The 16,637-nt window shown below is 41.0% G+C and overlaps 1 protein-coding gene across 1 annotated transcript in view; it reads left to right on the plus strand.

Moving 5' to 3' along the window:
• The window catches only part of LOC115466908 (tumor protein D53 homolog), a 219,406-nt gene that overhangs the window by 71,104 nt on the left and 131,665 nt on the right, over nucleotides 1–16,637 (plus strand). Inside the window, 2 exon segments of the mRNA XM_030198486.1 lie at nucleotides 2,646–2,761; nucleotides 12,278–12,426. Of these exon segments, the coding sequence (XP_030054346.1) occupies nucleotides 2,646–2,761; nucleotides 12,278–12,426 (265 nt within the window).

Consider the following 16,637-nt stretch of genomic DNA (forward strand, 5'->3'; position numbering starts at 1 on the left):
CTCATTTTCAAAACAGAAAAACGTCTTAAAAAGTGGCATAAAGCAACATTTGAACGTTTTTCTCACAAAAACATCAAACTCAGTATTTTCAAAACCTATATTTAGACATTTTTCTTTGAGGTCCATCAGAAGTGCGTCCAAATCTCAAGGGGGCGTAGCAGGGGCGTGTTTAGGGTGGGGCTTGGGCATTCCTGAGACTTAGATGTTTTTCAGCCATAATGGAAGAAAACAAAACTAAAACTAAGACATTTTGAACTAGACCTGTTTTTATAATGAATAAGGCACAAAAAGGTGCCCTAAATAACCAGATGTCTACTGGAGGGAATCAGGGATGACCTCCCCTTATTCCCCCAGTGGTCACTAACCTCCTCCTACCCCCCACCCCACACAGAGATGAAAAAAATTACTTGCCAGCCTTGGATGTTAAACTCAGGTCCTTTAGAACAGCATGCAGGTCCCTGGAGTAGTCTAGTAGTGGGTGCAGTGCACTGTAGACAGATGGGCCCACGCTTCTACCTCCCCCTACCTGTTACACTTGTGGAGGAAACTGTGAGTTCTCCAAAACTCACCAGAAACCCACTGTACCCACATATAGGTGCCCCCTTCACCCATAAGGGCTACGGTAGTGGTGTACAGTTGTGGGTAGTGGGTTTTGGTGGGCTCAGCAGACAAGGTAAGGGAGCAATGGTCAGATGTGTACCTAGGAGCATTTTATGAAGTCCACTGCAGTGACCCTATTGCTTTCCTGGGATGTCAGAGGGACCAGTGTACTAAAAATGCTGACTCCTCCTACATCCCAATGGCTTGATTTTGTGCATTTTGCACTTGGACGTTTTTTGTTTTTTTTTAATGGACCAAAAAATAAAACGTCCATCACAAAACCTATTTTCGATAACAAAAGATAGATGTTTTTCTTTTTTGAAAATGAACTTCTTTATTATTCAGATTTTGGACGTTTTTTGCAAAACGTCCAAAGTCGGACTTAGAAGTCATATTGAAAATGCCCCTCCACGATACTTTGTATGTCTAAGTTTGAAAATGATCTTCTGTATCTTCTAAATTGCAGGGAAGGCTCCAGCTTTTGCAGAATACTGCTGCTAGGTTAATATTTTTTGGGGGCAAGTTTGACTGGGCCTCTCTACTGCTAGTCACATTGCATTGGCTTCCAGTTAATATAAGAGTTGAATTTAAAGTTGCTTGTTTGGTTTATAAATCATTTAGGGCCTCTTTTATCAAGCCGCACTAGCGGTTCCTGTTCGGCCCATGGAGCCCATTCAGAGTGAATGGGCTTTGCTGACATTACTGCACCAGGAGCCACTAGCACAGCTTGATAAAAGAGGCCCTTAATGGTTTAAATTCTGAAAGCCTAACTGAAATTTTGTCCTCTCCCCATATGTTCCCACCCGTAACCTCCGCTCTCAGAACAAATCACTCCTATCTGTACCCTTCTCCACCACCGCTAACTCCAGACTCCGCCCCTTCTGCCTCGCATCACCTTATGCCTGGAACAGACTTCCCGAGCCCATACGCCATGCGCCCTCCCTGCCCATTTTCAAGTCCTTACTCAAAGCCCATCTCTTCTCCCTTGCTTTTGGTGCCTAACCACCTTCCCCATTCATGATACCTACACTGACTACATAGTTTGTTACCTTTAGATTGTAAGCTCTCTTGAGCAGGGACTGTCCTTTCCATGTTTAAACTTGTACAGCGCTGCGTAACCCTAGTAGTGCTTTAGAAATGCTAAGTAGTAGTAGTAGTCTTTACCCAGTAATTGGCTTGCTTTGAGGAATACCCAGAAGTTAGTTAAAATATTCTGCAGTGAAAAATATTCAGTATAAAAATCAACTAGAATTAGCTTTTCTTTTTTTTATGCTGTTAGAATTTGGAACAATCTTCCATTACAGAATAGAGTGTTACCCCTCTGTTATCTTTTCTATAAAGCTTTAAAAACATATTTGTTCTCGCAGGTATGATGATAGTTGTGTTATGAAATTTTTATCGCTGAGTTTAGTTAACATATTACTAAATTCAGCAATAAAAATTTCATAACACAACTATCATCATACCTGCGAGAACAAATATGTTTCCCTCAATTGTTGAGGTCTCTTTTGGTGTTATCCATTTATAATTTTTTTTCCGAAAGAAGTGGAATATTAGTATGTATGGGAGTATATATATGTAGTAAAGTATAGGAGTGAGGGAAAAGCCAGAAATGAAGTAGAGACTGCAGTATTGCAACATGAAAGGAAAATTGGCAGACAAGATGGATCATGTAATCTGTGTCCTCATGTCTTTTGTCTGTTACTGTCAACTTTCCATTTCTCTATGCATGAAGATTTGAACTGAAAAATCATGGTCTAGGATAGTGATCATAAAACTACTACTACTACTACTATTTAGCACTTATATTCCTGGGGGTTTTCTTTAGATGAGCTTAATCAGAATCTGATTGTATAATATGATGTACCTAGAAAATGGGAAAAATGGCAAAGTCCTCTGTCGGATGAAGAACAATTCATTTTTCCTCTGATTTTCAACTATTTTATTGTAATTCAATAAGTCTCCCATTTGACAAGGTTGATAACCATAAGATCCTGGCTTTACTTGGAATTGTGTATGTAACCTCCAGTCTCTTCTCTTCAAAGATCTGCTGGAGAAACAGCCCCTGCAGGAGGCAGACGAAGACCTGACCACGGACGTGGACAACACCCTAGTGATTTCTGAGGAAGAGCGAGAGGAGCTGAAGGTTGAGCTAGACAAGGTATGGCCCTGTGCCAAATGTCCCACTCTCTTCTGAACATTTGTCTGACATATTAATAGCAGAAGGAAAAAATAGAAGCTACAGGTTAATGAAAGTTGATTTGCAGAACAGCACATGGCAAGAGCTCTGTTTGTACTTGAGTGTTTTTTTGTGTTATTCATGGAAGCATGAAAGCATAACTTTTCTTCCCATGTATCCATAGTGATTTCATGTGAGCACTGGCATATTATAATAAAGTAGGGCAATTTTTTAAAATGTGAGTTGATGGTTTTCAATTTTTAAGAATTAAGTTTGAAATGAAAATAAAATGTGCCTATAAGCTTTATGGGGGGGCAGCTTTGTGTTTTTTCTTTCTTGTCTGTTTTTTTGTGTGTCCTGCAACTTCACATTCGTATGTAGTATTGTGTATTGTATGATGATAGTGTTTTCTAAATACTCCTAATCCATTATGTCTATTCATCAGCTATTGTACTTTCTGCAGAGACAGGGAACTTGTTCTGGAGTAATGCTTCATCTTATCCCATTGCTCCTCTCCAAATAGTAAGAACAAACTGGAAATAGCACACAGTGCTTTATTTCTTAAAAAGAGGCATTGAGGTAGTAAAGAGGTTTAGGGCCCTGTTTACTAAGGTGCGTTAGTGTTTTTAGCGTGCCTACACTTAGCGCCAGCGCTAACCATGTAGGCGCCTATAAGGATATTGTAGGCACGTACATGGTTAACACGCATACATGGTTAACGTGCGTTTAAAATGTTAACGCGCCTATAATGCTGCCTAGTAAACAGGTCCCTAAGTGTCTTAACAGGTACATGTATTCCCATTCTATAATGATAGTGTACGTATATTTTTTTAAATGTCCTTGTCGGCATTTGCAGTTGCTCTGAGGCAAGCATTAATGGCCAGATTCAGTGAATGGTGCTGAAAAGTAGGTACAGGAAGCATAGAGAAAACATCCCTCGCAGACAGCACAGGTACACAATCACAGCAAAGGAACCAAATGAATAATCAGATGATACTGTAAGTTTCAAAGCTTTATTCCATCCACTGTTTCCTCTTCTGCTTATGGGGCGGTATTGGATTTAAATGTGATATACTAGCGATTGTAGTAGGACTGTTCTGCATACCCTATAATTGTATCAGACTGATTTTATAAGCTACATTTCCAACACTGTTGTATCTACACAATCAACAGAGATGCCTGATAAAGGCTTTTGGCTGAAATACAGGCCTGTGTTGAGTCAAGTTAGTGGATAGAATAAAGCTTTGAATCTTACAGTATCATCTGATTATTCTTTTAGTTCATTTGCTGAAAAATAGGTGCCAGGAAAAATTCACGCTTGGCACTATTCTATAAAGGGCACTCTGGGCAGAGTGCTTTTTATAGAATAGCACATAGTATGTATTATGGTATCCAACTTTAGGCATGAGGACTTAACACCAACTGAAACCTGGTATAAATTGTGGCACTCAACTTGGGCGTGCAGCCTCCAAATTCTATTACACTATTCTTTAGAATGCCCCTGATCAGCTCATGCCCCTCCCATAGCCACGCCCCCTTTGGGTCACATGCAAGAGAATATGAATGCAGATCTTTATAGAATCAGCATAGCCAGATCCACTTGCAAATCCAAATTAGTCGATTAACGTGAATAATTGACTGTTAATGGCTTATTAATTTATTTGCATGCTGATCTCAGGATTGTGTGCAATTTTGGGCACCCAAATTTGGGAATCATTTATGTAATGCGGGGGTAAATGTCAGCTACCTGCTCATTTGGACCTGGGTTCTCCACCAGTAACTGACGATGTAGTTATGCTTACCTGTCTGGTGTCTACCACCATCTCAAAATGGAAGGCAAGAAAATTATTTTACTTGGCTCATTAGTTTGTTCTTGTACTGTATGTGTAGCTTCATGAAATCCGGCACTTACTTATGTATTCCCTGGCACTTATATATATAAAGCCCCACTTGATGCCACCATTTTTTTTCTGACTGTTTCTTTTTAAAATATCTGTAGCTGCTGTACATGATGGAAATTTTTCTTGTATTTCCAGACTTCTTATACATATTGTTCAAAAGGATCTGTGGTCAATATTCAAAGTGATTTGAGAAGTCAGGAGAGGCTTTTGCTTGCTTACATTGCACTCAGAAGGCTGGCTGCCAGTATTAAGTGGCATTTAACCAGGCAGTGCCACTGAATATAAGCTCTAACCAGACATCTTGAATCTGGGCAGTGGAGGAACATTCTGGGGGAACATTCTGGATAAGCAGGCAGTTATGTTGGTGCAGGCAATATTCAGTTCCAGAATCTGCATTGCTAAATGGGCAGATAGGACCACACAAAAGGTAGTCTTTACTGTGCTCGCTTAGCTATGCGGGTACCAGCACTGAATATTGGATCCACCACCAGCTGAATGACAGGCCTGATCTGGATGTCTCAGTTCCTACCTAAATGTCCTACACAAAATTAGACTTCTTGTGTGATAGTTCATAGAAGGAATATCTCTATCACTTTATGTCAATTATATTTGTCCAGGGAATTACAGTGTAGCAACTATATCCATCCATGAGACCATATCTGTTAAGGTGGGGATAGTTCAAGGAAGACCACCAGAATGGAGCATGGACATCAGTATAAGCTATACATAGAATAAAGTAGCTTAAGATGATCTCTGTACAAGAAAGTAGAATACTTAGATTTGGCAAGAACATACTATTTGACTTTAGTGGGCTTAGAAAGACCTAAGTTGTTTGGTTTGTTGCATTATAATCTAACAGTACCTCTCTCATCAAACACAATTCAACTTTCTGCTGAGACCTTAGCCACTTTTGTGCTTCTAAAGTAAGTACAATTTATCACTCATATGATAAAACTTTAGTAAGGTATCACAATGATTATTGTATTGTTGATTCTGTTTCTATTTCAGCAAATAGACTTTGGGCTACTTTTAATAATATTTCAGCAGGAGATTCGGTTTCTTATGTAAATTGGTTGTCTTGCTCTAACTCCTCTAGATAAATTTTCCCTCGTTTTTGCTTAAGGACCCTTCTTCTGAATTGCTAGAGTGGCTGACATATTTTGTTAATATTTCTCTTGCTTTAGGCTGATTTCTAGGTAAAATGGGGAGTATAGTTCTAACTGCAGTACCTAAAAAGTAGATGGGGATTTATCTCAGGCTTCAAATTTCAGCTCCTGCAGGAGGCTAGCATACCATTTCTTACTAAATTGGTTGAATTTGTGCTCAGTTTTCAGTTGTCTGATTATATTGAGAGATCCAATCTTTTACATTATTCCCAACATGGGTTCCATCTATTCCACAGCATGGAAACATTGTCATTGACTATGATGTCAGATGCCGAGTCGAGGCGGAGAAATTATGATGTTACAGTTTGACATCTCTACCGCCTTTGACACAGTTAATCATAAGATATTGTTAAATCTTTTATCTGGCTGTGGAATGGTGGACTCTGTACGACGTTGGTTTAAATATTTTTTACAAAATAGACAATATTTAGTTCTGAAATATGGTCATTCTTCAGCTCCCTGGACCCCACCATGTGGAGTCCCTCAGGGATTTCCTATTTCCCCTCTATTTTATAACATCTATATGAGTACTTTGGGGCCAGGAGAGTTGTTAATGTCCTACACCAATGACATCTTTCTGTTAATTCCTGGTCGTGGCATTCATTCTATGTGGCCGTGGCATTCATTCTATTTCATCCATCGTTCAGGATAGTATAAGAAATAGATTGGTCTATCAATATGCGACTTAGCTGCTTTGGTTTGGCTTATCTGAATTAAATATACCTAAGTCAATTGTTCTGGAGGGAGAGCACACTTTACCATTTGAAAGAGAATCTAGAGTAGCGGGTGTCTTGATTTTTCACTATCAATGGAATCACAAGTCAGCAACATAATTCGAAAGGCTTACTTCAAACATATGCAACTTAGATTGATCCACTCATTTTTTACATGATAATTTCAGAGTAATAGTTCAATCATCTATTCTTTCTATGTTGGATTATTCTAACTCTTTATACTTGGGGTAGCAACAAAGTATATTTCTAAAATGCAATTGATCCAGAAATCTGCAACCAGGTTGATTTTTTTTTAATAAATCAAGGTTCGATTATATTCCCCTTTGTTGTCTGAGCTTCATTGGTTGCCAGTTCAGCCAAGTTTGTTTTTAAGGCACTGTGCTTGATTTTTAAATCTCTGCATGGTGTCTGCTGAGGATCTTTCAAAATTTTACAATCCAGTTTTAAGTCTCAGACTTGTAATTCATTTATTTTAGCTCTTCCTTGAGCAAAACAAATTAGATTTAAAGCTTTTTTTTCTCTCATTCATTTAACTTCTCTGCTCTTTGGTTCTAGAACTGTCTTCCTGTTGGTCTTAGTCTTTTGAGAGACCTTTTTCTCTTCCGTAAAACTTTGAAGACTCATTTATATGCATTGTTGTAATTAATGTTTCTTTTATGTTAAGGCCATTTTTTAGCTATTTGTAATTCCTGATGACTGTATCAGTTTTTATTTTATTAAGTTGTACCCCACCTCGAATCCTTGATGGAGTGCTAATGGTCTACAAGTTCCTTGTAATGTAAGGTAATGGAAAGGGCAGATATGATGTAAACATTCAATTATCTAACAAACTTCAGTGCAATGCTAGAAAATAGTTTCTTCCTCATAGAATGAAAAGCTGAAGGACCAGGAATTATCATTTTGAAGCTGAAGGGAGAGAAGCTCTAAAGGAATATGAGAAAATACTTTTTCTCTGAGAAGATAATAGATACCTGGAACCAGTGACATACCAAGGGTAGGGTGGTGGGAATGGTCTACCCTGGGTGCAAGCAATAAGGGGATGCATTGTGATGTGGCTGGCAGGGATCTCCAAGCCCCACAAGCTGAAATCTCCTAACATTTCTCCCTCCCCACTGCACAGGAGATCCAGAGTGACTCAACCCCCTCCTCCTCCCCCCATTTTCAGTTCTTTGCTGGTAGCAATCAGACTCATATGCACTGTTCGTGCAAAAACAGGAATTTGCATCAGAGTGAAGGTTCTGGGGCCAGCACGAGCAGTGTGTATGAGTTGCTGCTCACTGCTGGTGAAGAACTACATGGTAACATATATAACATAGTAGATGACGGCAGAAAAAGACCTGCATGGTCCATCTAGTCTGCCCAACAAGATAAACTCATATGTGTATACCTTACCTTGATTTGTATCTGCCTTTTTCAGGGCACAGACCGTACAAGTCTGCCCAGCAGTATTTCCCGCCTCCCAACCACCAGTCCCGCCTCTCATCACCGGCTCTGGCACAGACCGTATAAGTCTGCCCTCCACTATCCTCACCTCCCAACCACCAACCCCTCTTCCCCCACCTGCTCCACCACCCAATTTCGGCTAAGCTGCTGAGGATCCAATCCTACTGCACAGGATTCCTTTATGCATATCCCACGCATGTTTGAATTCCGTTACCGTTTTCATCTCCACCACCTCCCTTGGGAGGGCATTCCAAGCGTCCACCACCCTCTCTGTGAAAAAATACTTCCTGACATCTTTCCTGAGTCTGCCCCCCTTCAATCTCATTTCATGTCCTCTCGTTCTACCGCCTTCCCATCTCCGGAAAAGATTCGTTTGCGGATTAATACCTTTCAAATATTTGAACGTCTGTATCATATCACCCCTGTTCCTCCTTTCCTCCAGGGTATACATGTTCAGGTCAGCAAGAACTGAAATGTTTACAAGGTACATGGGGGTGGGGAGTGTTTGAGAGGCTGTACTGCCTGCAGTGGAGAGGGGAGGGAGAGATTCCAAGAGGAGAGTGGGTAAGTATGCATGGGAGATGGAGTGGAGGAGTGGCCTAATGGTTAGTGTAGTGGGCTTTGATCCTGGCAACCTGGGTTCAGTTCCCACTGCAGCTCCTTGTGACCTTGTGCAAGTCACTTAACCCTCCATTGCCCCAGGTACAAAAACTTAGATTGTGAGCTCTCTAGGGACTGAGAAAGTACCTGCATATAATATGTACAGCACTGCATATATCTAGTAATGCTATAGAAATGATTATTACTAGTAGTAGTAGGACAGACACAAAAGAACCTTAGTGGTGATGGAAGAGAGAAGATCATGCATCAAATAAATCCTGTAACCATACACAAGCAACAGGTCCATTTCTGACAGCATCATTGGTTTCTGAGTTTGAGGGTAGGATTTTGTAGGCACTGGCACAAGGTGGGGAGAAGTTAGCAGAGCAGGGAAGAGTACATCAGTTTGGCCAGAGTACTTGCCGGTGATAGTGTTGGGTAGTGTGCACATGGGTATTTCCATCTCAACTATATGATCGTATAAACAGAATCAGATCTCTTGTGCTGCTGATCTTCCCTTCCTTGGTTCCAAGTGCAAATTTTAGCTTTGAATGGACCACTGATTGATTGGGGGAGTGAATTGGCAATTTGACACTCAATCATTGTGGCTGCACTCACATTTTCTGAAGTCTATCCACACTTAAAAACGTTTTTGTATATAGAAAAATCTTTTTGATTTGTGGCTTTATGGGTTGCTGAACTTTGTGGAGAAGTTTTGCAAAAGGATTTCTTCTACATATGAAGAAGTGACGTATGCAGTTTACCTCTCTGACTATTTTCCTTTACTCTCTTCTTTTCCTTGCTCCCTTTGCCTACTCTTTCCTTTTTGGTTTCTTACTCAGTGTATATTGAGATGTAAACCACTTTGATTATATTTGTAAGCTCTATTGAGCAGGGACTGTCTCTCTGTGTGTCAGATGTTCAGCGCTGCATCTGGTATCACTATACAAATGTTACTACTACTACTAATAATAATTTGTCATTTGTGTATATCAAATGCTCTAATAAACATAAGTATTATTTCATTTTTTAACAAAATTCATGTATATTTTATTATTTTTTAAAATTTTAATATTTATTAATTATCATGTATATTAGTATAGCTTTTAAATCATTCCAGATAAAGGTTTTAGCATTTGCCAGGAATCCCATGACTAGAAAGTATTTTTCAACATTGTTGTTATATATTCAAGGAATTATGGGCCCTGTTTACTAAGGTGTGTGAACATTTTTAACATGCCTACAATTAGCACGCACGCTAAATGTGTAGGTACCTATAGGAATATTTTAGGCACGTACACAGTTAATGCGCATACATGGTTAATGTGTGTTAAAAATGTTAATACGCATATAAAGCGGCTTAGTAAACAGGGCCCTATATGTTATAAGGAGAAAAGTAGAGGAGAGTTAAATAATTTTGTTAAAAAATAAGTGTGCCTTACTAAATGGAACAAAAGCTGGTGGCAGTATGTTGGCAATTACGAATCGATACATGGCAGGACTCTCTTGCTAGTACTATCTTTAGTATTAAAAGCCAAAGTGTCCTGCATAGGCAGCTGCCTAATGCTTTCCCCATAGAATGGAAATCAGGTATACATATAAAATTTATTAATTTAGCAGGACTAAGGCTGGGTCTGGCTTATGCCAGAAGGCCAGATATGTAGTTCAAAATTTTATAACTCCACACAGTTGACTCCAAAGATGGTGCTCTGAACGAGGATTTACTTAGTTGTCTTTTAATGTCAATTATAACTTCAACTGTGACAAGGCATTTAACATGCATCTAACAGAACTTCAACTGTAGCAAAGTATACACAAAGTCTTTCCTGTACTTCACTTCTGTATATCAGCAGGTCTTTGCTCCTTTAAACTCCTATTTCCTACCTCTGGAGGTGGCAGAGGTGAAACATAATTCTCCTTGATATCTGTGCTACTGCTGGGTACAGATAGGATTAGAAGTTCTCCTTAAGACAATTGTCAGTGCTGTTTTCAGTTGACGAAACTCTGAAGCTGTCTCCCTATCAGTGACACTCCGACTAGGATCCTGTTGGCAGTACCTGGACTCACAATAGTCCTCTAGAGGTGATAAATACTTTAATCTTTCAGCTTTGAGATTTCCTGGATCATGAAGGATTGGGATCAGGGCACCCTGCTGCTATTCACAAAGTTGCTCAGATTCCCTTTTCCTTTGTAGTGATTAGAAGAACTACAGAGAGGCCCCTCATACAGACACATAAGTCAGAAACTTTTGAGGTTCTGTTTCTTTTATTTCAACATCACTCTTTATGCCAGAGTTTTTGAGTGACACAGTAAAGGCTCAGTATTGCTGAGATGAACATTGCCAAGGCTTGGCTTGAAGATTCTCCCTTACAGATGGAGTGGTCAGAGGTGGCAAATATAAATTTTGACATCACTTCAAGGGGGAGTCTCTGTTTTGTAATCAGAGGAGGATTTCGCTTCCACCAGAGCCAGGGTTGCCAGGTGGAAAATTTTTTTCCAGCCTAAAGGAGCCCAAAATCCAACCCAAAACCCGCCCAAACTCAAACCCCGCCCCTGACACCCCCGCCCCTGCGTCATCACCCCCGCCCCTGCCGTCATCAACCCCGCCCCCGCCGTCATCGGCCCCGCCTCCCCGTCACTAACCCCGCCTCCCCCGTCACTAACCCCGCCTCCCTCGTCACTAACCCCGCCCAGAAACGTCATTAACCCCGCCCACCGCGGCCGAAAAAAGCCGGCGAAAAAACCGCCCCGAAGCCAAAAAGGAGCCCAAAAAACCGCAACCCGCCGCGGGCAAAAATTTCCCGCGGCGGGTCGCGGAAAACCGCCCAATTGGGCGGTAAAACCGCCCACCTGGCAACACTGACCAGAGCCTGCCACTGAATACTACTTTCTGCATCATCCTGCTCTCACTGGAACTTGTCAGAAGTGAGAGTCTGCCTGCCTACCAATGAGGTCACCCAGAAGGTTTTCTTCTATTGGTGGATTAAAGTTGAAGCACTGAGAATTCAGACAACACTCCTTACAGCTGAATTCCTAAGGACTCTTAACAAAATTGCATGGCTGAATATGTGCAGATAAGTATGCACACAATACAATGATGCATAGGTTTTCCTGGAGGCATAATTTGGGAGGATCAGAAGCACAGCTGTGTTGTACATGCACATTTTATAAAACACTAGTTATCCCTTCAGAGAAAGTGTAAATGTGTGCATCGGTATTTGTGCTGGTCCTCAGAGTCTATTTTATAAAGGCACATGGGCTCTTATGTTGCCTGCATAAAATAGGTGCTTCTAAGGGAAGTTTGTCATAGGCGCCCTCATAAAAAAAAATATTCCATTGTGTATAGCTGTGTAGCCAAAATGACAGCCTGTTTGTTCTTTTGTCAGTGGGTTTCTCTTCCATTTACTACTGGTAGTTAGGTGCAGCATATTGTCCATGGCTGTGGCCTTTCACCGAAACTACAAGCCTTTAGTTCAGGATCTTGCAAGCCTTTAAGCTTTCATATACGTTTTGTATTATTTTCTCTGCTTTTTTCTAACCTGGCACCATGTTATACCTCACCCTTCTACCGTTCTCTCCATTTCAGTGTGCTACCTAAAACTGGCAGAACACAGTGTTTAATGAGCTATTCATTCTATGTTTAATTTCCTTCAGCTGGAGGATGAGATTGCCACTTTGCGCCAGGTGCTGGCAGCAAAGGAGAAGTATTTGGTGGAGATCAAACAAAAGCTGGGGATGAACCGGATGAATGAACTGAAGCAGAACTTCAGCAAGGGCTGGCACGATGTGCAGACACATTCTGCGTGAGTACAGATCTGCTCCAGAGGCCACTGCTTGTTTTCTTTGGGGGGGGGGGGGGGGGGGGGTTGTGTTTTTGTTATTGTTCTGTTTTTGTTTTTTGGACAAATCCTGATAATTCAGCTCTAGGAAACAAGAATACAAATAAATTAGGCCATCTACATTAGAATTAAAATTCACTGTGGGGTAAATATTTAGCTGACGGCAGTGAGCTTTTTTTTTTTTTCATTTTTTTTTAGCCACCACTGGTGTTATTCCTGGATATTCAGTGCTGGGCCATGTCCAGGTACAGCATTGAATATCTGGGTTTATGTGGCTTAAGTGTGATATTCATCACTTAACTGCTTAAGTGACACCGTATAAAGATAGGACTGACTGTTACATGGTCCAGTTTGGATGTTTAACTTAAGCAGTTTAGTACTGACTCGCTTAGCTGATATTTCAGTGCGTAAATCTACATGCGTCAATTTATACCAGTGAAAATGTGGCGTAAATCCCAGCGTGTAGATTTAGGCGCACTAGACCATAGTCTATAACTAGGCACATAAATTTCGGATCGCCCATGAAATATCCATTTCCCCACCCATAACTATGCCCCTTTTGCCTGCACGCGTTAGAAGTTCGGCACACATCTTTATAGAATATGCTTTGCGACTTTTGCACCTAAATTCTAATCAGTGCCAATTAGTGCTCATTATTGCTTGTTAAGTGCTGTTATCAGCTCTTATTAGGTTTTTAAGCTTATTAAGTTATGCGCATTGTTATAGAATCTGTGCCAATTTTGGCACAGGTATCTAGGCATGCTATATAGAATCAGGGGCTATATGCCTTCTGGGTACAGGAACTGCCCAGCTGAATGGCTGACTAGCTACTTTGGTATTTCACTCAATTTTCTTTTGGTAGATTAGAGCTTGATTAAGCTTCCATGAGCCCAGAATGGACAAATTTGGTGGATTTTACCACACAACACTGCATACAAATGAATATCTATTTGTCATTAACCCAACATTTTGGTATAGTTGAATCAGTGATGTGCTTTGCTGATGTGCCTCCTTCTGTGTGTGCACAAGCCCCGTGCAACCTTATGAGGTTACTGTAACAGATGAATCTAAACTATCCAGTCAGTTTTCAATATTAGTAGTGACTGGTTTGCTTATTTTGTTTGTTTGTTTTCTTAATGCTGGCCGCAACATTAAAACAAAAACCTGCATTTGTAAAAACATGTGTATGGAGGAAAAAACTAAAGACATTTTTAGTTGAGTATCTGCTTCCACCTTTATGATGCTGTTGTACATTGTACAGTGGTATAGTATAAAGTAGGTTAGTAATCTTAGGAGTAGTGTATTTTTTTAAATAGAAATGTAATTTGTGTATTCATGATTTAATTTATTTTCAGCATATCTGTTATTTTGTATATTTTAGTTCTATTTTAATATCTTATTATAGTTTGAATTGCATATATTGTATCCCACCTAGATCCATACAAGCAGTGTTGTGTGATAACTAGTAATCAATAAGGTAGTTAACTACTTATTTACTATCCCAGTAACAGTAATTAATTACTTTTGAAGAATAACTAGCACAACATTCAATTCAATTCAATTCTTGTATACCACTAATATCCCTTTTCCAGGGTTCAGTGTGGTTTACATTCTAGGTGAGACAAAAGCAGATAATGTTAGTGTGAGGTATGAGAAATATTAGAGACCATTGGTGAAATGCATGAGACTAAAAACATTAAAGGAAAGGATAATGGATGATACTAGGAAGAAGAAGTCATGATGGATTATTATGAAGCAGTTTTGGGAAGAGAGAGGTTTTTAATCTCTTCCTGAACTTAAGATAGCTGTCTTCTGTTCTGATGGGAATAGGTAGAGAGTTCCATATTTTGACTCGAAGTATGGGGAATAGAGAGCTGAAAATCGTCTGATTTCGAATTGTCTTTTGAAATGGTGATGCTAGCATTAGTTGTTGTTTCAGTCTGTTAGACTGGACCAGATATAGTGACGCGGTCTTAGCAGTTCTGAGGTGAAGCCTTGTAAGATTTGAAAAACTAAACAAGCAGCTTTGAACCTGAGACTTTCTGCTATGGGAAGCCAGTGCAGTTTGTTTAGATGAGTTGAAACACTAGTATATCTATTCAATCTGTATATTGACATGACATGACATGCCACAGAGGATGTGGTTGGCATGAGTTGGTCAAACCCTCTTTGAAATGAGCATCAAGAAGTGATATTATGCAATATTCACATTGGGGTTGTAGATAAGATGGATATTTTACCTTTTCATGTACCATAAGGCTTTTACCATAAGTATTCTTGGATGCGATATCGGAAAAAGAAAAGCAATTAGTTACTCTAAGCAGGTGACTGTAATCAGTAATCAACTACTTTCCTAAATGAATAGTTTAACTACTATAACTAATTAAGCTGAGAAGTAACTAGTAACTGTAATTAATTACTGTTGAAGAGTAACTAGCACAACACTGCATACAGGTGTATGACAGGATATAAATTTTGACATAGAAATTAATTTATAGGGGAAGTTATCAAGCTGTGTTAGAGATTTAATTTGTGTTATTTGCCCTGTAATGCAACTTAAAGGGCTCTAATGCAGCTTGACCAAATATACCATGGCGATATTTAAGCTGCTGCAAATTACAGAATAATGGGATGTAAAGCTTGCAAATGTATGTTTTTCACCTTATTACTCTGTAATTACACTAACACAACTTGCAGTGATACACCGCAAGCCATATTAGGGCACATAAATCATGATAAAATAACCCCAGCTGTTAGCTGGACATTTTACTGCCCAGGAGCATGAAGCTGCAAAGCTGCAGCCTGATGCTCCCAGGCTGGCAAAGCAGGCCTCCCTACCAGCTCACTGCCCAACTTCCAAAAGTCTTAGTTGCCCAGCCAGTCCCACCCTCCAAAAGGTCCAAGCCCCACCCCATCAGGACCCTAGACCCCCTAAAAGGCTTACCATCTGAAACACTGGTGGTCCATGGGAAGGTCTTCAGGCAAGAGTGATGCCCAGCTAGTTCTGTCCAGTCCAGCGCCATCCTCAATTAACAGTGCCCCTATTGGTAGTCACATGAGACTGTCATTAAGCGTCATATTTCTTTATATGAAAACATGACCTCTTAGCAGTAGTTGCATGGGGTGCCATTTGGAGGATGGTGTTGGACTGGTCAGGAGTGACTGGGCACTGTTCTGGACAAGGACTCCCGTGGACTACCAGTGTTTCAGATGGTAATCCTTTAGGAGGGCTAGAGCCCTTAGGGGGGGGTGTGGAGAGAGTGACTTTTTGGAGGGTAGGGGTAGTGAGTGGGTTTGGACCTTGTGGGGGTGTGGTTGGAGCTTGAGACATGGGGTCTGGAGCCAGGGGGCATCTTAAGAAATTGAGGATTTTCCTTTATCACCAACTTTGTACAATGTATTATGTAGGCTTTGGGTCGTTTTAAGTTCAGCAGGTTTTAAACTTTATAGTTACGTAGATGATATTACAATTTCACTTCCTGTATCTTAGACAGCTGAAGATACTGCAGTAAGGGTAAGAGATTGTATCCATCTACTTGAGACTTGAATTAAAGCTCATGGTTTGAAACTTAATACAGCTAAGACAAACTTTCTTTTGTTAGGACCAGGGGCGTATCTGCGTAGGGCCTCAGGAGCCTGGGCCCCCGCAGATTTTGCCCTGGACCCCCCTACCGCCATCAACCCTCCCCCGCTGCCGTTGCTTACTTTTGCTGGCGGGGGACCCCAACCCCCGCCAGCCGAGGTCCGCTTCCACCTGCCGCTGCCTTAAAAACTACTTCTTCAGCCAGCGGGGGACCCCAAACCCCCGCCAGCCGCCCCGAGGTGTTTAAAGTTCATCTTCGGCCTCTGTGGCCATGCTGCTGTTGATAGGAGCTGTTGAATCCAGTTCGGAGTCTGACGTCGTTGTACGTGCTGCGACGTCAGACTCCGAAGTGGATTCAACAGCTCCTATCAACAGCAGCACGGTCACGGAGGCCGAAGATGAACTATAAACACCTCGGGGCGGCTGGCGGGGGTTTGGGGTCCCCCGCCGGCTGAAGAAGTAGTTTTTAAGGTAGCGGCAGGTGGAAGCAGACCTCGGCTGGCGGGGGTTGGGGCCCCCCGCCAGCAAAGGTAAGCAACGGCAGCAGGGGAGGGTTGGCGGCGGGAGGGGGGTGGAGAGAGTCATTGGTGGT

The sequence above is a fragment of the Microcaecilia unicolor genome, chromosome 3 (genome assembly GCF_901765095.1).
Source record: "Microcaecilia unicolor chromosome 3, aMicUni1.1, whole genome shotgun sequence".
NCBI classification, from domain to species: Eukaryota; Metazoa; Chordata; class Amphibia; order Gymnophiona; family Siphonopidae; genus Microcaecilia; species Microcaecilia unicolor.